This window comes from Scyliorhinus torazame, chromosome 21 (genome assembly GCF_047496885.1).
Source record: "Scyliorhinus torazame isolate Kashiwa2021f chromosome 21, sScyTor2.1, whole genome shotgun sequence".
In the NCBI taxonomy this organism is placed as follows: domain Eukaryota; kingdom Metazoa; phylum Chordata; class Chondrichthyes; order Carcharhiniformes; family Scyliorhinidae; genus Scyliorhinus; species Scyliorhinus torazame.
In genome coordinates, this window is record NC_092727.1 from 12,370,404 (window position 1) to 12,392,824 (window position 22,421).

General features: G+C 47.5%; 1 protein-coding gene across 6 annotated transcripts in view; it reads left to right on the forward strand.

Moving 5' to 3' along the window:
* The window catches only part of LOC140398169 (centrosomal protein of 164 kDa-like), a 321,180-nt gene that overhangs the window by 293,805 nt on the left and 4,954 nt on the right, over positions 1-22,421 (forward strand). For 5 of the 6 annotated variants that reach the window (XM_072486508.1, XM_072486510.1, XM_072486512.1 and 2 more), the window contains 5 exons: positions 3,011-3,118; positions 4,458-4,569; positions 13,016-13,381; positions 14,041-14,107; positions 19,251-19,373. In XM_072486508.1, coding sequence (XP_072342609.1) covers positions 3,011-3,118; positions 4,458-4,569; positions 13,016-13,381; positions 14,041-14,107; positions 19,251-19,373 — 776 coding nt within the window. The remainder of the gene's footprint in view (positions 1-3,010; positions 3,119-4,457; positions 4,570-13,015; positions 13,382-14,040; positions 14,108-19,250; positions 19,374-22,421) is intronic. The other variant, XM_072486509.1, reaches the window with a different exon arrangement.

A 22,421-nucleotide genomic window follows, 5' to 3' on the forward strand; every position in this document is an offset into this window, starting at 1 on the left:
AGGGCAGTGAGGCTATATGGGTAGAGATCAGGAACAAGAAGGGTGCAGTCACAATGTTGGGGGTATACTACAGACCTCCCAACAGCCAGCGGGAGATAGAGGAGCAGATAGGTAGACAGATTTTGGAAAAGAGTAAAAACAACAGGGTTGTGGTGATGGGAGACTTCAACTTCCCCAATATTGACTGGGACTCACTTAGTGCCAGGGGCTTAGACGGGGCAGAGTTTGTAAGGAGCATCCAGGAGGGCTTCTTAAAACAATATGTAAACAGTCCAACTAGGGAAGGGGCGGTACTGGACCTGGTATTGGGGAATGAGCCCGGCCAGGTGGTAGATGTTTCAGTAGGGGAGCATTTCGGTAAAAGTGACCACAATTCAGTAAGTTTTAAAGTACTGGTGGACAAGGATAAGAGTGGTCCGAGGATGAATGTGCTAAATTGGGGGAAGGCTAATTATAACAATATTAGGCGGGACCTGAAGAACATAGATTGGGGGCGGATGTTTGAGGGCAAATCAACATCTGACATGTGGGAGGCTTTCAAGTGTCAGTTGAAAGGAATACAGGACAGGCATGTTCCTGTGAGGAAGAAAGATAAATACGGCAATTTTCGGGAACCTTGGATGACGAATGATATTGTAGGCCTCGTCAAAAAGAAAAAGGAGGCATTTGTCAGGGCTAAAAGGCTGGGAACAGACGAAGCCTGTGTGGCATATAAGGAAAGTAGGAAGGAACTTAAGCAAGGAGTCAGGAGGGCTAGAAGGGGTCATGAAAAGTCATTGGCAAATAGGGTTCAGGAAAATCCCAAGGCTTTTTACACTTACATAAAAAGCAAGAGGGTAGCCAGGGAAAGGGTTGGCCCACTGAAGGATAGGCAAGGGAATCTATGTGTGGAGCCAGAGGAAATGGGCGAGGTACTAAATGAATACTTTGCATCAGTATTCACCAAAGAGAAGGAATTGGTAGATGTTGAGTCTGGAGAAGGGGGTGTAGATAGCCTGGGTCACATTGTGATCCAAAAAGACGAGGTGTTGGGTGTCTTAAAAAATATTAAGGTAGATAAGTCCCCAGGGCCGGATGGGATCTACCCCAGAATACTGAAGGAGGCTGGAGAGGAAATTGCTGAGGCCTTGACGGAAATCTTTGGATCCTCGCTGTCTTCAGGGGATGTCCCGGAGGACTGGAGAATAGCCAATGTTGTTCCTCTGTTTAAGAAGGGTGGCAGGGATAATCCCGGGAACTACAGGCCGGTGAGCCTTACTTCAGTGGTAGGGAAATTACTGGAGAGAATTCTTCGAGACAGGATCTACTCCCATTTGGAAGCAAATGGACGTATTAGTGAGAGGCAGCACGGTTTTGTGAAGGGGAGGTCGTGTCTCACTAACTTGATAGAGTTTTTCGAGGAGGTCACTAAGATGATTGATGCAGGTAGGGCAGTAGATGTTGTCTATATGGACTTCAGTAAGGCCTTTGACAAGGTCCCTCATGGTAGACTAGTACAAAAGGTGAAGTCACACGGGATCAGGGGTGAACTGGCAAGGTGGATACAGAACTGGCTAGGCCATAGAAGGCAGAGGGTAGCAATGGAGGGATGCTTTTCTAATTGGAGGGCTGTGACCAGTGGTGTTCCACAGGGATCAGTGCTGGGACCTTTGCTCTTTGTAGTATATATAAATGATTTGGAGGAAAATGTAACTGGTCTGATTAGTAAGTTTGCAGACGACACAAAGGTTGGTGGAATTGCGGATAGCGATGAGGACTGTCTGAGGATACAGCAGGATTTAGATTGTCTGGAGACTTGGGCGGAGATATGGCAGATGGAGTTTAACCTGGACAAATGTGAGGTAATGCATTTTGGAAGGGCTAATGCAGGTAGGGAATATACGGTGAATGGTAGACCCCTCAAGAGTATTGAAAGTCAAAGAGATCTAGGAGTACAGGTCCACAGATCACTGAAAGGGGCTACACAGGTGGAGAAGGTAGTTAAGAAGGCATACGGCATGCTTGCCTTCATTGGCCGGGGCATTGAGTATAAGAATTGGCAAGTCATGTTGCAGCTGTATAGAACCTTAGTTAGGCCACACTTGGAGTATAGTGTTCAATTCTGGTCGCCACACTACCAGAAGGATGTGGAGGCTTTAGAGAGGGTGCAGAAGAGATTTACCAGAATGTTGCCTGGTATGGAGGGCATAAGCTATGAGGAGCGATTGAATAAACTCGGTTTGTTCTCACTGGAACGAAGGAGGTTGAGGGGCGACCTGATAGAGGTATACAAAATTATGAGGGGCATAGACAGAGTGGATAGTCAGAGGCTTTTCCCCAGGGTAGAGGGGTCAATTACTAGGGGGCATAGGTTTAAGGTGAGAGGGGCAAAGTTTAGAGTAGATGTACGAGGCAAGTTTTTTACGCAGAGGGTAGTGGGTGCCTGGAACTCACTACCGGAGGAGGTAGTGGAGGCAGGGACGATAGGGACATTTAAGGGGCATCTTGACAAATATATGAATAGGATGGGAATAGAAGGATACGGACCCAGGAAGTGTAGAAGATTGTAGTTTAGTCGGGCAGTATGGTCGGCACGGGCTTGGAGGGCCGAAGGGCCTGTTCCTGTGCTGTACATTTCTTTGTTCTTTGTTCTTTGTTGGTTGGAGTCATACCTGGCACAAAGGAAGATGGCTGTGGTTGTTGGAGGTCAATCATCTCAGTCCCAGGATAATAAGCTATTATTGTCACAAGTAGGATTAGATTAACACTGCAATGAAGTTACTGTCAAAATCCCCTAGGGCTAAATACCACACCTACGTAAATGAACCTATTCAGCCACTGGGGAACAGATTTGTCAAATTCAGACAATTGGGTAGCAATACATAAAGGCAAATTTTATTTTTGTTGATCAGTAGGGATGATGGCCAGCAATACAGGCAGCAACATGGCTTTGAAAGTTACAAGCAAAATAAATTATATTGACACATTTGGGTACTTGACTCATTGCTCATGTCCTTCTGTATTGCTTTAGGAAGCCCAGCATCTGGATGAGATGAAATTAACAATGAAGAAGGGGCAAGTGTTACTACAAAAGAAGGAGCAAAAGCTTAATCAGTTGGAATCGTCTCTTGCTGAAGGGGTGGGTATCTTTTGAAGACAGCTTACTGGGATAAACCATGGAGTTCTAGGGTAGGCTGTGGGCTCATCTCTATGACTCCAGATGTGGAAAATGTCCGTTCAGGAGGAGAATTTCAAGGTGTATGCGGAGGTCTCTCACAGGGAAAGTTGTTCTTTGCTATTTGTCCAAATTTATGAATGAAAAGCTTCGGAAAAATTAAATTCCAAGATTGATATTGAATCAGAATCACCAGCACTTATTTATTGTCTGGACTTCCCTTCTCCCATTAATAAACGTTTAAAAGATTCTTCCTTCCCATTTATTCTCTTCCTCTCCTTATTACTTGCAGGGGTACTATTTCACAGCCTTGTGCAAGCAGTTAGTACCTCGCCGTGAATAAGCTTGATGGTGTGGTATTAATTTTTTAATTTTTTTTTTTTAAACGCATTTTATTCAAACTTGTATCAAAGTAGGTTACAGCAAATAAACACCCCGGGAAACATTCTTCCCAACAATCAACTATACAGTTTGTACAGATTTTTCTCCTTTTTCACCCCCCCCTCCCCATCACCCACCCCCCTGCGATGAACAGCTCCTCAAACATGGTCACAAACATCCCCCACCTTTTCTCAAACTGCCCTGCTGAGCCCCTTAACTCATACTTTATCTTCTCTAACCGCAGGAAGTCATACAGGTCACCCAAACATGCTGCTACCTCCGGTGGCGATGCCGACCGCCACTCCAGCAAAATTTGTCGCCGTGCAATCAGAGAGGCGAAGGCCAAGATGTCGGCCTTCCTCCTCTCCATGAGCTCCGGCTTCTCTGAAACCCCAAATATCGCCACCAAAGAGTCCGGGTCCACTCCCTCCTCCACTATCCTGGCTAAGACCGCGAACACTCCCGCCCAGAATCTTACCAATTTTTCACGACCCCAAAACATGTGCGTGTGAGCGCGTGATTCGCTGGCCCCCGCCCACACCTCTTGCACACATCTCCTACCCCCTGAGTCATATGCACCCTGTGCACCATCTTAAACTGTATCAGGCTCATCCTTGCACAAGAGGAGGTCCCGTTTACCCTTCGCAGTGTTTCACTCCATACTCCCCAATTGATATCCATTCCCAACTCCGCTTCCCATTACAATGGTGTGGTATTGGCATCAGCTAAGGCCATCCCTGACCATACCTGTTGTCCATACGCGTATTTACCAACACGGTTGGACAAGTTGGCCAATTGTCCCCTCGCTAATCCAGGAGTGTTTTCCTGACTGATCAGCTAACATAGCAGACACAAGGGAAACTGGTTTTGATTATTTGCCTGCAATAGATCAAGAGTGAATTGAAACTTTTTAATACGTTAGATTTCAGATGAAGATACACCGAGAGGCAGAGGAGACAAGAAAGCTGTAACGTTTGACCTTACAGACTCCGATGACATAAGCAGCATAGCCAGCGTTGATTCGCCTCAGAAAAGTGAGTGAAAAACAGGCGTTGCCAGTTCTATTATAAAAACAATATTTCCAGCGCTCATTCTAGGTAGGATAAAGTCACCATAGTCCCAGATGACCACAGGCTGACTGGTGGTGATTTAACCTGAGGATCACCACACCCCAGGCGAGGGGCAAGGTTGAGAAGGAGGCGGCTGACTAACCTCAGCCAATACAGGAATGGAACCCACGTTGCTGGCCTCGCTCTGCATCACAAACCAGCTGTCTAGCCAACTGAGCTAAATCGGCCCCATGTAGCCTTTGCATGGTCCTTGTAGGTCTGTAGTCTGACAGTTTTAAAACAATTTTCAAGCTGTTTTACCCTTTTGTTTTACTTTGTTGACCTTGTGTTGTGCCCTGCCTTCCATGAGTGCTGGTGGCTTATAGATCACTAACTGGTCAATAACCACTGGAGAATAAAAATGGGAAATGCTGAAAATACTCAGCAGTATCTATGGAGATAAACAGAGTTAATATTTCATATCAGTGACCTTTCATCAGAACTGAATGGCGATAGAAAGGTGATGGGCTGGATTCTCCAATTCTTCTCTTTTCTTTTTATAAATTTAGAGTACCCAATTCATTTTTTTCCAATTAAGGGGCAATTTAGCGTGACCAATCCACCTACCCTGCACATCTTTAGGTTGTGGGGTGAGACCCACGCAGACACTGGGAGAATGTGCAAACTCCACACGGACAGTGACCCAGAGCCGGCATCGAACCTGGGACCTCGGCGCCGTGAGGCTGCAGGGCTAACCCACTGCGCCACTGTGCTGCCCTGGATTCTCCAATTGTGAGACTAAGTGCTGACGCCGGAGTGGGAACGGTGGGGTTTTACGACCGTAAAATCAGTGCGAAACGGCCTCCGATCCTCCGTCTGGTGGGGAGCTAGCAGGCCAGTAGTATAGAGCCCCCGGCTCTCGCTGTGGATACGGACGGAGAATTGTTGGGTCCGTGGCCGTGTGTGCGCATGGCGGCAGTCTACAGCGGCTGCGTCGTGCAACATGGCGCCGGCCGCATGCAGACCCGGCATTGCCAAATAGTGACCCTCTTTGGCCAGGCTTGCCACCCCCACCAGTGTCCCCAGCCCCCGACAAAGGCACCCCTGCCGGCGGATCGGCTCTCCCCCCCCCCCCCCCCCCCCCCCCCCCCCCCCCGACTGTGGCGGCGCTGGACTTAGTCCGCAGCCGCCACCCCGAGTTCCCGAAAAAAAATACCGCATGCGACCGATGCCATCGGGAGCTCGGCCCATCGGGAGGGGAAGGCCTCCGGTATCGTCCTGAGGGCGTCCTGACCGTACGCGGCGTACACCGTTTTGGAGTGGGCGGAGCCTCGCAAAGGAGGTGCCGCCCCCCCCCCCCAATTTCGGCGGAAACGTGAATTCTCCGGCTGACCGCCGAACTCGATTTCAGCGTCAGAGACCGGAGAATCCCGCCCAATAGGTTTTAAGCCAGTAGAAGGGGGAAGGTGGACAGGAAAAAAAGGGAAGGTATGTGATAAGGTGGAGGACAGATGAGATTAAATGACATAAGTGGCAGGATTCTCCGTTTGGTAGAATTAAGGGTTGCCACCGGGACTGATTTGCGTGCAATTTGCGTTCCCGTTGGGGGCACTATTCGGTAAACAAATCCAGGTCCATTCAAATGGACCTGTACACTGCTGCCATTCCCGGCCTTGCGGGCATTCTACCTGCTGAGGCCGGAGTTAGCAGCACAGAGCCAGGCAGCTGGAGCTGATTCTAAGCGCTCCACGTACCACACACTCACTGCAGCCATGAAGATGGCTCACAGAAAACCTGCCCCCAATGGTCATGAGTCTGAGGTGGACCCAAAGCTCCTCTCAGTGAGGAGAGGACAGACTCCCTCTTCCCCAGGGTGGGCTGCACACACAAGTCCGTCCTCCTGAACACCGCCTGGGAGATGTTGACAGAGGCAGTCAGCGCTGCCAGCCTCATCAGGAGGAGACAGCTGGTGATCTGAAAGGGTGGGGGTCACTGGTGAGGCCTCTGCCCTGAGAGGGGCATCGAACCAGGGAGGTGTCCTCTGGTTGGGGTGAGCTCTGCTGATCCCCTGCTTCCACTGCAGTGGGGCAGCGCTTCTGAAGAGTGCCAACACCTGATTGAGCTTGGCCACGTCCATCCAAAGGCAGACTGCAGCAATGGCCGTCTGATCCAGGCCACCCTGATCCCGAGGGGGACACCTCGAGTCCACGGATCTAGCACCAAGTCACTTACCGCTACTGCCCCCCCCCCCTCCCCACCTCCCCCATCCAAGCAGCCACCCAACAGCAAGCTCAACAATCTTTGCGTGTTTTAAACAGTTTTTGTAGCCTCCTGCTCCCCCTTCACAGCCATGGCAAACTGGCTCCGTTTGTAAAGACTTGCATAATTCACACCCACGTGACTTCTGTCTGAGAGGCGAAGCATTATGGAAAGGCGGAACATACTGTGCATTTAAATGCATGCAAATGCCGGTTTTGCATGCCTCTGCCGGCGCTGGACGCAAACTTCGTGATTGCCGCCAGGAAGGGCCTCCACGGAGCATGGTGAAGGGCTCAAACTTCGATTTGTGCATGACGCCCTATTCTCCACCTGATCGCAATTGGCGTTCCCGGTATCGCGAGGTTGCAAATCCAGCCCAGGGTTTCATGGTACAAAATTCAAAGAGATTGGAAATGGGGAGAATAAAAAAATAACATGTGTGTCTAGATGAATAGCTACACAGCAACCTGAATGCAGTATAATTTTTATAAATGGGAGGTTATCCATTTTGGTAGCACAAACGGGAAGGCAGATTATTATCTGAGTGGCCATAAATTAGGAGAGGGGAATGTGTAACGAGACCTGGATGTCCTCCTACACCAGTCGCTGAAGGTAAGCATCCAGGCGCAACAGGCAGTGAAGAAGGCAAATAGTATGTTGGCCTTCATAGAGAGAGGATTCAAGTGTAATAGTAGGTGATGTCTTACTGCAATTATGAGGCCACACCTGGAATATTGTGTGCAGTTTCGTTCTCCTTATCTGAGGAAAAATGTCCTTGCTAGAGAGGGAGTGCAGAGAAGGTTTACCAGACTGGTTCCTGGGATGGCAAGACTGATGTGTGAGGAGAAATTGAATCGGTTGAGATTAAATTTGCTCGAGTTCAGAAGAATAAGGGGGGATCTCATGGAAAACTGTAAAATTCTAACAGGACTAGACAGGGTAGGTACATGAAGGATGTTCCTGATGGTTGGAGTATCCATAACCAGATGTCACCGTCTGAGGATACGGGGAAGACCATTTAGGACTGAGATGAGGAGAACTTTCTTCACCCAGAGAGTAGTCGGCCTGTGGAATCCACTGCCACAGAGAGGAATTGAGGCCAAAACACTATGTTTTTCAAGAAGCAGTTAGATATAGCACTTGGGATGAAGGGGATCAAAGGACTTGGGGCGGAATGCGGGATCAGGCTATTGAATTCGATGATCAGCCATGATCATAATGATAATTTCATAAAATCAGTACAGTGCAGAAGGAGGCCATTCGGCCTATCGGCCCTGCACCGACCCTCTGAAAGAGTACCCTACGTAGGCCCATGCCCCACCCTATCCCCTAACCCCATCTAATCTTTTGGCCACTAAGGGACAACTTAGCATGCATAATCCACCTAACCTGCGCATCTTTGGACTGTGCAAGGAAACTGGAGCACCCGGAGGGAACCCACGCAGATACAGGGAGAAAGTGCAGACTCCGCACAGTCACACAAGGTTGAATCGAATCTGGGTCTCTGGCGCTGTGAGGCAGCAATACTAACCACTGTGCAGCCCGTGATGGAGCAGGCTCAAAGGCCGAATGACCTCCTCCTGCTCCTATTTTCTATGATGTGGAGATGCCAGCATTGGACTGGGGTGAGCACAGTAAGAAGTCTTACAACACCAGGTTAAAGTCCAACAGGTTTGTTTCAAATCACTAGCTTTCGGAGCACTGCTCCTTCCTCAGATGAATGAAGAGATATGTTCCAGAAACATATATATAGACAAAAGTCAAAGGTGCAAGACAATGCTTTGAATGCAAGCATTTGCACGTAATTAAGTCTTTACAGATCCAGAGAGAGGGATAACCCCAGGTTAAAGAGGTGTGAATTGTCTCCAGCCAGGACAGTTGGTAGGATTTCACAAGCCGAGGCCAGATGGTATGGTAATGCGACATGAATCCAAGGTCCCAGTTGAGGCCGTACTCATATGTGTGCGAAACTTGGCTATAAGTTTCAGCTCGGCGATTTTGCCTTGTCACGCGTCCTGAAGGCCGCCTTGGAGAACGCTTACCCAGAGATCAGAGGCTGAATGCCTTTGACTGCTGAAGTGTTCCCCGACTGGAAGGGAACATTCCTCCCTGGCGAATGTCGCGCGATGTCCGTTCATCCGTTGTTGCAGCGTCTGCATGGTCTCGCCAATGTACCACGCTTCGGGACATCCTTTCCTGCAGCGTATGAGGTAGACAACGTTGGCCGAGTCGCACGCGTTTGTACCGCGTACCTGGTGGGTGGTATTTTCACGTGTATTGGTGGTACCCATGTCGATGATCTGGCACACGTCTTGCAGAAATTGCCATGGCAGGGTTGTGTGCTGTCGTGGTCGCTGTTCTGAAGGCTGCTAGTTTGCTGCAAACGATGGTTTGTTTGAGGTTGCGTGATTGTTTGAAGGCAAGTAGTGGGGGTGTGGGATGACCTTGGCAAGATGCTCATCTTCATCGATGACGTGTTGAAGGCTGCGAAGAAGATGTCGTAGTTTCTCCGCTCCGGGGAAGTACTGGACGACGAAGGATACTAGTCGGTTGTGTCCCATGTTTGTCTTCTGAGGAGATCGGTGCGGTTTTTTGCTGTGGCGCGTTGGAACTGTCGATCGATGAGTCGAGCGGCATATCCCGTTCGTATGAGGGCATCTTTTAGTAAATGTCTGTTACGCTCCTCCTCATCTGAGCAGATCCTGTGTATACGGAGAGCTTGTCCATAGGGGATGGCTTCTTTAATGTGTTTAGGGTGGAAGCTGGAGAAGTGGAGCATCGTGAGGTTATCCGTGGGTTTGCGGTAAAGCAAAGTGCTGAGGTGACCGTCCTTGATGGAGACGAGTGTGTCCAAGAATGCAACTGATTTTGGAGAGTAGTCCATGGTGAGTCTGATGGTTGGATGGAACTTATTGATGTCATCGTGTAGTCATTTTAGTGGTACTTCACCGTGGATCCAAAGGAAAAAAATGTCATCGATGTATCTGGTGTATAACGCCGGTTGAAGGTCCTGTGCAGTGAGGAGGTCTGGTTCAAACTTGTGCATGAAGATGTTGGCATATTGAGGTGCGAATTTGGTCCCCATGGCTGTTCCGTGAGTCTGGATGAAGAACTTGTTGTCGAAGGTGAAGACGTTGAGATCCAGTTGCGGATGAGTTGCAGAATTGTGTCTGGAGATTGGAAGTTGTTGGTGTTGAGTACTGAGGCTGTTGCAGCAATGCCGTCATCATGGGGGGTGCTGCTGTAGAGTGCCGAGACGTCCATTGTGACGAGGAATGTTCCTGGTTCAACTGGTCCATGGGTGCTGAGTTTCTGTAGGAAGTCTGTCGTGTCGCGACAGAAGCTGGGTGTTCCTTGTACGATGGGTTTCAAGATGCCCTCGATGTAGCCAGAGATTTTCTCACACAGGGTCCATTGCCTGATAATAGGACGGCCTGGTGTGTTGGCCTTGTGTATTTTCAGGAGGCAGCAGAGATCTCCAACGCGGGGAGTACGTGGGATGAGAGCACATAGGGTGCTCTGAAGGTCTGAATTCAAGGCCTTGATCAGTCTATTGAGTTGGCGGGTGTGTTCCTTGGTCGGATCTGCGGGTAACTGTCTGCCGTGTTCCTGGTTGTTAAGTTGTCAGGACACTCCTTTGCAGTAGTCCGTTCTGTTCAGTATGAGGGTGGCCCCTCCTTTGTCTGCTGGTTTAATGACAATGTTACGGTTGGTCTTGAGAGCACGGATGGCGTTGCATTGTGCTTGGGTGACGTTCGGGGCGGTCTTGTGAATGCGACTGATGAATCTGGCATTGACGTGACTCCTGACAGCTTGAGCATACATGTCGAGTCTAGGGCAGCAGCCTTCCGGAGGGGTCCAATTTGACTCTTTCCTCTTCGGTTGCCACAGATCTCTCGGTCTGCTGTCCGTTCATTGGTTGACTCATTGGGTTTGCTGTCAGCCTCTTGAGGTCTGTGGAAGACCTCCCGGATCCTCATTTACCTGTTGAAGTCCTCCGTGTCTACCGCGAGACTGATGGGGTCCATTTTGGTGATGGTGCAGAAATCCTATTTTCTATGTCTACGATAAAGAAAGAAGCAAAACAAGACCAATCCCAAACCAGAAACACAGAACAAGATGAAGGCAGAGCTTATGATTCAAAATTGTTAACTCAATGTTGAGTACAGAAGGCTGTAGAGAGCTGAATCCCAATGGCATTACCATCGCTGAATCCCTCAAAATCAACATCCTGGGGGATACCATTGATCAGAAACTGAACTGGACGAGCCACATTAATACTGTGGCTATCAGAGCAGGTCAAAGGCTAGGAATCCTACGGTGAGTAACTCACCTCCTGACCCCCCAAAAGACTGCCCACCTTCTTAAATACACAATCATATCATAGAATTTACAGTGCAGAAGGAGGCCATTCGGCCCATCGAGTCTGCACCGGCTCTTGGAAAGAGCAACCTACCCAAGGTCAACACCTCCACCCGATCCCCGTAACCCCACCCAACACTAAGGGCAATTTTGGACACTAAGGGCAATTTATCATGGCCAATCCACCTAACCTGCACATCTTTGGACTGTGGGAGGAAACCGGAGCACCCGGAGGAAACCCAAGCTCACACGGGGAGGATGTGCAGACTCCGCACAGACAGTGACCCAACCCGGAATTGAACCTGGGACCCTGGAGCTGTGAAGCAATTAGCTATCCACAATGCTACCGTGCTGCCCTTTTGAGAAGGGACGAGACAAAAGGACAGGTGTTGCATTTCCTGCGCTCTCATGGAAAGGTGCCATCGGAAAAGGAGGGGGTGTTAGGCGTGACGGAGGAGTAGACCAAGGTGTCATGTGGGGACTGATCCTTTTGGAATGTTGAACGGAGAGAGCAGGGGAAGATGTGTTGCATTGCACTGTAGGAATAGGGAATGACCCATTTAATATGGAGGCTGATAGGGTGGAAGGTGAGGACAAGGGAGACATTTCGTAATTCTGGGAGGGAAGGGGTGAAAGGAGAAGTGCATGAAATATATCTGGCTCTGTGCGAGGCATTGTCAACCGCATGGGGCAGGGAGATTAAATTCCTTGTTTGAGAAAAAGGGAAGACGTATCAAAAATGCTCATCTCGAAGTTGTATCCTCTGGAGAAGGTTGGTTCTGAGCAATTTGTGATGGTCAGTGTGTAGAGTTAGGGCAGGACCAGCAACAGAGCCTGTGCTTGAAAGTTCAGGTTGGGATTAGGAACTCGCTGTTTGAGTGATCATGGTTTTGACTAATACAAACTACACCACAGAAAATATCTTGATTCCAAAACCATGACACCGCTCCGCTGGCAATGTTTTCTAGTTTTTCTTTGAAAAAGTGTGCATTTTTTCTGCACAAAAAGTTTTGTTACTGTGTTAATTTTCTGTGATTCTTGCAAATATATTTCAGTCAAAATGGAATGTGCAGTGCACACTAGTGCACAAAAGCCAAGAAGCAGTTAGGTTGTAATTTGATGTATTAACTTTGAAATGTTGGGATATAGATCTAACATACAATTTCACACATTGTGAGTTCCTTATCTCATTCTGTCGATAAATGAGTTCGGGGGAGGTAGATCAAAATGTGTAACAGCCTGAAGCAGTTGAAATGCAAGAGGGTAGTCTAGCATTAGATTGACGCATGGTTCCTTTCGAAGCCTCCAGAGTGAAGCATGGATTTTGCAATTGCCATTATTTGAACACAATTTCAAATGGATTAATGCTACCAATCAGAGAAATCTAGGCTCCAGTACCAAGTCTGCCACTTGCTAAGTGATGCGACCGAAGGGTCACATAACAGTTGAGTTCGATTCTATCCTCACCTGAGGCCAAATAGGAAACTAGCTTTCAACTAAAATAGTTAGTCGGGCAGGGATTTTCCGACCCCGCGCCAGCCAAATGTTCATTGGCCATGATTTTCCTGCCCCGCATGGCGGTTTTTACCACAGTGGATGCGGCAAGCCCTTGCCCACTGGCAGGATCTTCTCGTCTGCCCAGCCACCAGGGAACCCACTGCTAGGCGTCAGCTTTGGTGGGACCGGGGATCATGCCGACGGGTGCAGAATCCCACCCATTGACTTTCAGCGAGGCTGGAAAATCCCAGCCATGAATTTGAAATCTCAGTCGTTGAACTTTTTGAATTAACTTTTGTTGTTCTTTTCACAGCAGACTTAAAGGCCGAGTTGTCTCTTGCTCAACGTGCCAACATACAGTATCTCAGCGACTCCGTTCAGAAAATTACCAGCGACCTTAACAGTGTTCTCTGTGTTCTTGGATCATTGGGAATGCAACAGTCACCGCTTTTTTCCACAACACAGGCTTTGAGTGTCCCACCTCCAAGCAACAGTGTGCCTTTGTCTGTGTACACTTCCTTGACAAGGACCCAGAACAGCGGGTCCTTGCTTCCCTCCGGCACCGTTCCCTTGCCTTCGCAGTGGATTTGGAACAGAGGAACAAATGCCACCTCTCACCTTCCCACAGCTCAATCTGTGGATGATGCACTAAGTGAGAAGTGGCGCAAATATTTCCCAGGTCAGATGTCAATCTTTACTTCTTAATCGCGAAGGCTTGTTACAAAATACACTTGAATTCTTTTGACAAAATATTTCCTTCTGTGGACTTTCGTTCCTGTATTTCTGTTATATTTTATCTGACATGCGGTTTGGAGGTCTGAACGAATGCATTACTCAGTGACTGCAATCAGAAACATTTTGTACTGATAGTGCAGTTAGACACATCTTACGCTTTAGTTTACTTTTTTGGGAAAAGGGATTGGTCTTCTGTCTGACATGTGGAGCTGCACTACCATAGTTAGCTTCTAGGGGCCAGCCTAACAAGATTGATACTTTAACGCACTAAAAACAAGGTCCCATTTTGGGCGAATATAGCAAGGTCTATCTCAGTGCCTGCAGCGGAAATGAGGCCCCATTTACCTTATTTCCTGCACTGACGAGCTCAGCCTCTGGAGCCCCCTCCCCACTGTGCCAACTTACCTCTCAGGAGGTCCTCGAGCCCCACCTCATAAGGGCAGGCTCCTCCGGGCCCCATCCCTGGCACAGGCAACCTGGCATCCTGGCAGTGCCAATCTCGCAAGAGGGCTTTCATGGGATTTAACGACCTCGTCGTGCCACCGGGTCGGACGTTCAATCGTGTCCTTTGTTTTTAATCTGCTTGTTTTCTCTTCTGACCAGGAGGAATACCAACTCTAAGTAGAAGTTCCACACCCCTGGAGAGCCGCTTAGGATATGTTTCTGCAAGGTAAGAGTTTCATATCCAAGGACATTTTCTTTGGATTTCTGATTATTTCGTCACTTAGTTAATATTGGGTGGTTGTGGGATGGGACAGGTTGATTCTCATGTTTTTCTCCTCGTTAAGCCCAGTTTCTCCACAGAATATTACGCTGTCCAACTTCAAGACCTCTTCATCAGCTTGGTGTTGGAAGTTAAAGATTCTTTTTCCCCCTCTCCTGTCGCATTCTGCTGAGCTAACATCTAATTTGTTTATTCTTTCATGGGATGTGAGTGTCGCTGGCAAGGCCTGCATTGTTGCCCATCTATAATTGCCCTCGAAGGGGAGACGGTGGCATAGTGCTTTTATTACTTGATTAATAATCCAGAGACCCAGGGTAATGCTCTGGGGACCTGGGTTTGAATTCCATATGGAAGATGTTGAAATTTTAATTCAGACAAACCTGGAATTAAAAGGCTCATGATGACCATGCAGTTTGTCACAAAAACCCATTTGGTCCTTCGGGAAATGAAATCTGCCGTCCTCCCTGATCTGACCTATATGTGATAGCAATGTGGTTGACTCTTAAATGTCTTCTGAAATGGCCTGGCAAGCCACTCCGTTCAAGAGAAATTAGGGATGGGTAATAAATGCTGGCCCAGCCAGCAGCGCCCACTTCCAATACATTTTTTAAAAGGACAGTTTTGGATCTGGGCAGCACATTTCCTTCCCTAAAGAACCAGGCCCGATGATAGTTGTTACCATTGCCATTACTGAGTCTAGCTTTAAATCCCACATTTATCAATTGCATTTTAATTCCACCATGGTGGGATTTGAACCCGTGTATCCAGAGGATTAGCCTGGACCTCTGGATTACCAGTCCAGTGACATTACCACTACGCCATCATCTTGCCCCTTTGCACTGATAAACGACAATTCGTCGAACCATAGTAGCAGATTATGGTCCAGGGCAATCCAGGAGGCTTAGAAATGCAAGTTAATATCTGTGCTGCGGGGCTGTTGTTCTCTAGTGTTTGTAATCACGGTGAAATATTGTTTAATGAAAAAAAACAAATCTTCCAAATGAGCAAATGAAGGTTATTTGGATCTTGTGTAATGTTTTGACCTTTTCTTGCAATCATCAACACTGGGATGATACAGAGGTTTACTCATATTGATGTGTAACATCTACAAGTGAATTTTTTAAAAGTGGAGATCTTTTTAAACAAGCTCAGATGGATTTCTGCCATGTGAAATGTATATACGCAAGGTGACCCTGTGGTACATGAGGTCAGGATGCTATCATAATCTTCCAATCTAGCATCGGGCATGTTTTGTTCCTCTAATACCAACCAACTGATGCAAAAGCGGGCAGAAGTTTCTTGTGAACACTTCCTGTACAAGGAGCCCATTTAACCAAATTTGTTTCACCACCGTACACCTTTTCCTGCTTGTGAACAAAATATTGCAGCACCCTCAGTCTCAGAGAGCCTCGTTGATGTGCAAGCAATAATTTACCAGCAGTATTAGACAGCACAAGCATACAGATGTAATTAGGGTTCCAATTGCTGAACAACAGCCTCACAAAAAGTTCAGAAATAATACAGTTTGCATTTATTTTACGTGTGTGAAGTTTATTTTCGTTTTTTTTCCCTTAAATGTCAGTTTTTGAAGGCTGTTGCCAGTGGAAACCCAGATGAGCCAGATTAGCTCTAGGGGACAACAATTTTGCACATCACAGAATCTGCACACATACTTCAGCTTGCTGGCTGCTGTTCAACAGAATTTTCAGACACAAAAAAAATCAACCATGGCCTGTTGTAAAAAATATATATACAGACAGTGATGATGTATCTCAGCTCTACATTGTTCCCTGCATTGTGCTAAATTCTCAAGACCACTGGATCATCCTAAAAATTTGTCTTTTCAACAATATGTAACTGTGACTCTATTCATGAATGTACGATGAGGGGGTGCAATGTTACTTGACTGTTTTCCCCACTTTTTTTTTGCACACAAGTATGGTTGACTCAACTATGCATTTTCTCTGTCTTGATCAGCCACAGTACAAAATAGACTGCTTCCATGCTTTCTAATTTCCATACGGGTTATCTGCTAATGCGTTCACAAATACGTATCCCATTTAGCTTCCACTTCCTCCTCCGTCACAAAGCACCAGCTTCCACCTCTCTCCCCTATTCCTTTTTAAAATAAATTTAGAGTACCCAATTCTTTTTTTTTCCAATTAAGGGGCAATTTAATGTGGCCAATCCACCTACCCTGCACACGTTTGGGTTGTGGGGGTGAGACCCACGCAGACACAAGGAGAATGTGCACTCTCTCCCTATTCTGATATCACTCCCTCATATCCACCTTCAGTTCCTTGTGCTTCTGGAATGTTCATCAAATTGGCAGCATTGCTCAGCTGTGGTGAAATCCTTTTGAGCCTTTCCGTAACATGATTTCACTGTCTTTACCTCCTCTCGGCAACATCTGCTGAAGTAATCTATGCCTTTGTCTACCTGATTTACCTGTAACCGAATCCCGAGAGGGTCTGTCATCAACACAGCACTGAATAGTGCATCGTATATGTTGACTGAATATATCATTCTGATTTATAAAAAAAGTTTTCCCCAGATTTATTTAACAGGTAACTATTAGTATTAAAAATTGTTGGAAATATAAACCAGTACTATCAATATCTGGGGGAAAAAAGACAACTTAACAGTTTGGGTACAGACCAACAGTCAGAATTTCCTGGAACAAATGGATGAACTCCTGAATCCTGCAGGCCAGAATGGTCATGGTTGAATCCCCAGCCTTTGCTGATGGAACAGCTGCCATCATTATCATGTGTGCTCTACCCCTAAAGAAGCCGTTGGCTTGTAGTCTTCGCCATGTCTCTGTGTCCTGTGCCAGTCTTTTCATTTCCCGATAGCTGATTTCAATCTTCAAGCAATCCAACATTGATGGCCACTTCTTTCCTCTTTTTTTTCTTTGAAATCTTCCCTCCACAACGCCTCGTACTAGCCTGTTTCCTTTTAAGATGTGCCCTGCCCAGTCTCTTTCCCTAATTGCATTCAGCAAATGTCTCCATTCGTTTACTCCCCTCAGCATTTCATCATTTGTTTCTTTTTCTTCCCAGCTCATCCTGTTCATTTTCCTGCAAATCCACATTTCAAAGATATTTAACAATTTGGGGCGCGATCCACCGGCCGCATTGTGCCTGAACGTTGGCACGGCTGGTAGATGCCGGGAGCTCTACCCGACTCACCACACCTCGCGAGAGCTAACGCGATCTCACGAGACGTTGCGGGGATCGGTATTTTTCAGATCTGCATATTAGAGTGAGACAGCTAGTCTCATTCACGCCGCTCCAGCCTCACTTCCTGGCACGCACTGGGGGCGGCGCCAACCCGCGCATGCGCGGTGGCCCCGATGCAACATGGCGCGGGAGTTCTGGGGCCGAACGCGCAACAAAGTAGGCCCGGGGGGGGGGAGGGGGGTAGAGACCGGCCCGCCGATTGGTGGGCTCCGATCGCGGGCCAGACCCCATCGGAGACCCCCCCCGGGACGGAGCCGCCCCCCACCCCCCCCCCTCACAGGCCGCTCCCCGACCCTTCGCGCAGAGTTCCCGCCGGCAGCGACCAGGTGTGGATGGCGCAGGCGGAACTCTGCTTTTTCCTCTCGGCCCATCCGCCGCAAATGGCGCCGATTCTCCGCACCGGCGCGGAGCCAGGAGAATCACGCCTCACATTCCAATTGACCTCACAGCACGTCTTTTGGGACTTGTGGGAGGAAACCGGAGCACCCGGAGGAAACCCACGAAGACACGGGAAGAACTTGCAGACTCCGCACAGACAGTGACCCAAGCCGGGAATCAAACCTGGGACCCTGCCGCTGTGAAGCAACAGTGCTAACCACTGTGCAATTGTGCTGCCCAGTAAAGTCTACCCTTAAGTGAATGGAGAACAAGGTAGAAGGAGAGAAAGGGGAAATATCCACATCCCTATTGTGTTTTTTAAACCTTCTTCTGCCAGTTTGATACTATTGACTATATTAACAGCTTACTTTTCAATAAGTTAAATATGTCAGATGTGGCCACAGTAAGAATTGTTGTCAAACAACTAAGTACAGCTACTTAAGCTTGCTATGCAACCTTTTTGCAGTTGGCTATTTCTGTGTCCAATGTTTATTTTGTAAGGACCAGAGCACATGCACCAAAGCATTTTTAAATCCGAACAGTAAGCTTCTAGGTCAATTGAAATGGTAGCCAAATAATCAGTAATGGCAAAAAGAGCCTTGCCTAGGTAATGGCCACAATGAAATAGCAACTAACAAGCAAGGTAGTGAGTTACCAACCTGACCTAAGGGGCGAGATTCTCCGACCCCCCGCCGGGTCGGAGAATCACCGGGGGCTGGCGTGAATCCCGCCCCCGCCGGTTGCCGAATTCTCTGGCACCGGTGATTCGGCGGGGGCGAGAATCGCGCCCCGCCGGTTGGCGGCGCCCCCCCCCCCCCCACGCGATTCTCCGGCCCGAATGAGCCGAAGTCCCGCTGCTAGAATGCCTGTCCCGCCGGCGTGGATTAAACCACCTACCTTACCGGCGGGACAAGGCGGCGCAGGTGGGCTCCGGGGTCCTGGGGGGGGCGCGGGGCGATCTGGCCCCGGGGGTTGCCCCCACGGTGGCCTGGCCCGCGATCGGGGCCCACCGATCCGCGGGCGGGCCTGTGCCGTGGGGGCACTCTTTTCCATTTATGGTGGAGACCGTGGCGAAGGCGGAAGAGACTCCCTCCACAGCGCATGCGCGGGGATGCCGTGAGCGGCCGCTGACGCTCCCGCGCATGCGCCGCCCGGCAATGTCATTTCCGCGCCAGCTGGCGGGGCGGAAATCAGTCCGGCGCGGGCCTAGCCCCTCAAGGTTAGGGCTCGGCCCCCCAAGATGCGGAGGATTCCGCACCTTTGGGGCGGCGCGATGCCTGACTGATTTGCGCCGGTCGGCGGACATCGCGCCGGTACCGGAGAATTTTGCCCCAGATGTTGTTTTCCTGTTTGTATATTTTGGCACAACAATAAAGGTGGGAAATTTGTACAAATCATCTTTTATGGTTGATCCCTATTTTAAGTTGGTGTTTTGCTAACATTTGCATATTTAATGTTATTTCTCGCAGTGACCAAGTAAAGATGTTACAGAAATCACATTCCAAGATTACACACGGGGACAGAAGCTCTATTCAAGGAATGATCGACGCTAATAAGAAATGGCTGGAAGGCTTCAAAAAGGACCCAAAAATGTATCCTTCAAAAATTCTGAAATCATATTTCGGGCTCGTTAGCAGAGATTAAACGGCCCCTCTGTCACCTTTGATTTAATTATGTGAATCTTTTACAAGGTACATTAGGTAAAGAATTAGTTTAAGCGCTGGATTTAATACTGGCAACACAGCACAAAATGCTGGTAGTCGTTTATGCCAATTCTTGGTTATTCGTGACGCTGTTAAACTAAAGAGCAGAGTTTTTAAAACCAACATGAAATGTTTCTGCAGTAGCGGGGGTGTAGCAGCTGTTGTCATATCAGAAGAGGGGAAGAAGCACGCCTGCATCTGTCGCTGACTTAATCCTTGGCTCATAGAAATGGACGTTGTCAACGAATATACCCAGAGGATTGAGGGCATGACAACAAAGCTGGAATTGCACAGGGAATAGCATTCTTTAAATCTATCTTTTAAACAATGATTATTTTTCGCTCATGAAAAAGTGGCTGAATGATGAGTGAGTTGTTGCAGAGAAGGGTTTCACCATAGGCCGGCGTTAGGTGAGCTAGGCTGTACTTAATTCAGCAGTATCTCCACAAAATTAGTTAAAAGAAGTTATAGGCTTAAATGACTGGTTTTGAAATTAATCTCTATCCCCATATAATTGCTTATTTCAGTAGCTAATGGTAATTGCCTGCAACCTTATTTTGAAGGCAACTCTTCAAAGCAGACCAATTGAAAGCAGGCCAGCAGCACGGTTCAATTCCCGTACCAGCCTCCCCGAACAGGCGCCGGAATGTGGCGACTAGGGGCTTTTCACAGTAACTTCATTTGAAGCCGACTTGTGACAATAAGCGATTTTCATTTCATAGTTGTCCCATTTGATTATTCATGGGATTGTAATTTTACTTTGGAAATTTCAGGGACAGTCGTGGATTGGTCATGTTCAGAAACTGAGACCCTTTTCATCAGAACAAAGGTTAAGAATCAAAGGTTAAGAGTGTATCTGATAGAAGTGTTCAAAATTGTAAAGGGCAGAGAGGGAAAAAATATTTCCACTGGTCAAAGTGTCACTAAAATTCATAAATTTAAGATTATCTACAAAACAAAAGGTCGGGGGGATTTTCTTTTAAACAGAGTTATGTACCCAGCAGAAACATTGTGGAAGCAGGATATATTCGCTTTTGAAAGGCAAGTCTACAGTCTGTAAATAATGTGTCCATTGGCTTTGCATTGCGCAGTGATGATTCTGTGACGTGATGGAGAAGAGGTGCTGCTGCATAATGAGTCAGATCTGGGAGTTCCCTAGTTGGTGGTCTTTCTGATCCTCGCAATCAACAGACTCTGATACAAGGCAGTTCCATAGGTGGGCTCTGCAGTCTTGTGTGCACCTTAAGGGCTGTTAATACTGAGTCATGTGTTGCCGAAGTCAGGATTAGGAGCATAGTTGGCTCTGAGGCAGATCTGACTGGAGGTGGAAGAGAATACAGGTGGATGTGAGAGTTGCAGGCTGACCAAGTGCCCTCCTGTAGCAAGCTTACAGCAATGAGTTTGTTTAAATTCCAGCTATTCTAATTAGATGTTTTTTTAAAGGCTTTTTGTTAACATCATTCACCTCATTCATCAGAACTCCTATGCCAGGAGGGAAAGGCAGATTTGCTGCCAGGTCCTATGTTGGAGAGTGTTGTGGAATCACGAGGATATGGCTAGGTGGTTTTAAAGGATTCTATGAATAAAAATCACCAGAGAAGCAATTGTGGGATCTACTGCTTCTGTGGCAAAGGCAAAGCTATAATCCTGGATGTTGAAAGAATAACTGCAACCAGCTGTAATGTTTTTAAATAAAAAGCTGGGATTTCCTGGCCTGTTGCGATGGGTTGCAAACCGTTTCAAATCTCCGTTCATTTCCACGGGACCTGAAGGTTCCACCGGCTGGAGGGGTTATAAAATCCCACCCAAGGATAGTGGAGGGAGAGTTGTCATGATGGTATGCATATATATTTTTGAGGTTGCATCCTGCCTCATTTTCCGTGGCCTTCATGAGCACCAATAGTAGCCAAGTGACTGGAAGGCCAAGAAGTTGCTGAGCTCCAGGGGGCTACGAATGCCATTTTGTACGAGTCACGAGGAACTGTGCCCATCGATGAATTGCTGTGATTTATCACCTCTCTGACCTTCAGGTACCATCTGCTGCAGTGGTTATAAATCATTCTATGAAGAAAAGGACACGAGCTTCAATTAATTCCCAATTCAATCTTAATCTTATTTTGGGGTTTTGTACAATTATATTGATATTGCATTGCCCACGAAACTTGGCCTACACTTGACGCCACCCCAGAGCAATCTCCCTGAGTCCAAGAAGTCTGTGGCACGGGCGATCTTACAAGTTTGACGATTTGGTGCACCATTTTTTAAACCTCGTGTTCTGATCTGTGCTGCCTGTTTAAAAAGAATTAGCTTTGTGTTTATTCTAGTTAAACTGCACTGGTGGTGTCATCGGTAGAAATGTCTTGGAGGAGTCACTGAGGCAGATAGTATAAGGCAGCTGAACTGGCATGAGTAAAGGTGTAACCCAGGAAGTTTGAACTATATATTGGTTGAGCTACTCCACATTATATGGCTCCGTAATTCCCCAGTTCTAGTAATGACGTCAGCAGCACTAAGATTTTAAATAAAAGGATGACATGAAAATATTTTTTTATTTTTTTGCATCATTAATAATAACTCCTTCATTGACCATGAGTTGAGTAAAATGTCCTTAAAATATTTTTTTAATGATGCTTGGCAATTAGGCATCGCTAGCATTTATTGCCATCCATATTTTCCCACTGATGCAGTGCTATTAGGTAACAGAGTCCAGATTTTTGACCCAGCGGGTCTTGATTACTATCATGATGTTTCCAGTTTGGGTAGTTAGGGACATGTTTTGCAGCACAAGATCTCCTCTCAAAAATTCAACTGTACTAAACCCCGCAGAAATGTACACTATACATAATACTCACCTATTCTTAGTGCTGTGAAGTCTGAATCATAGTTTCAGAAGGACAGTCTCATACAATCCGTCAGGTGGGCATCTGTGAGACGAGT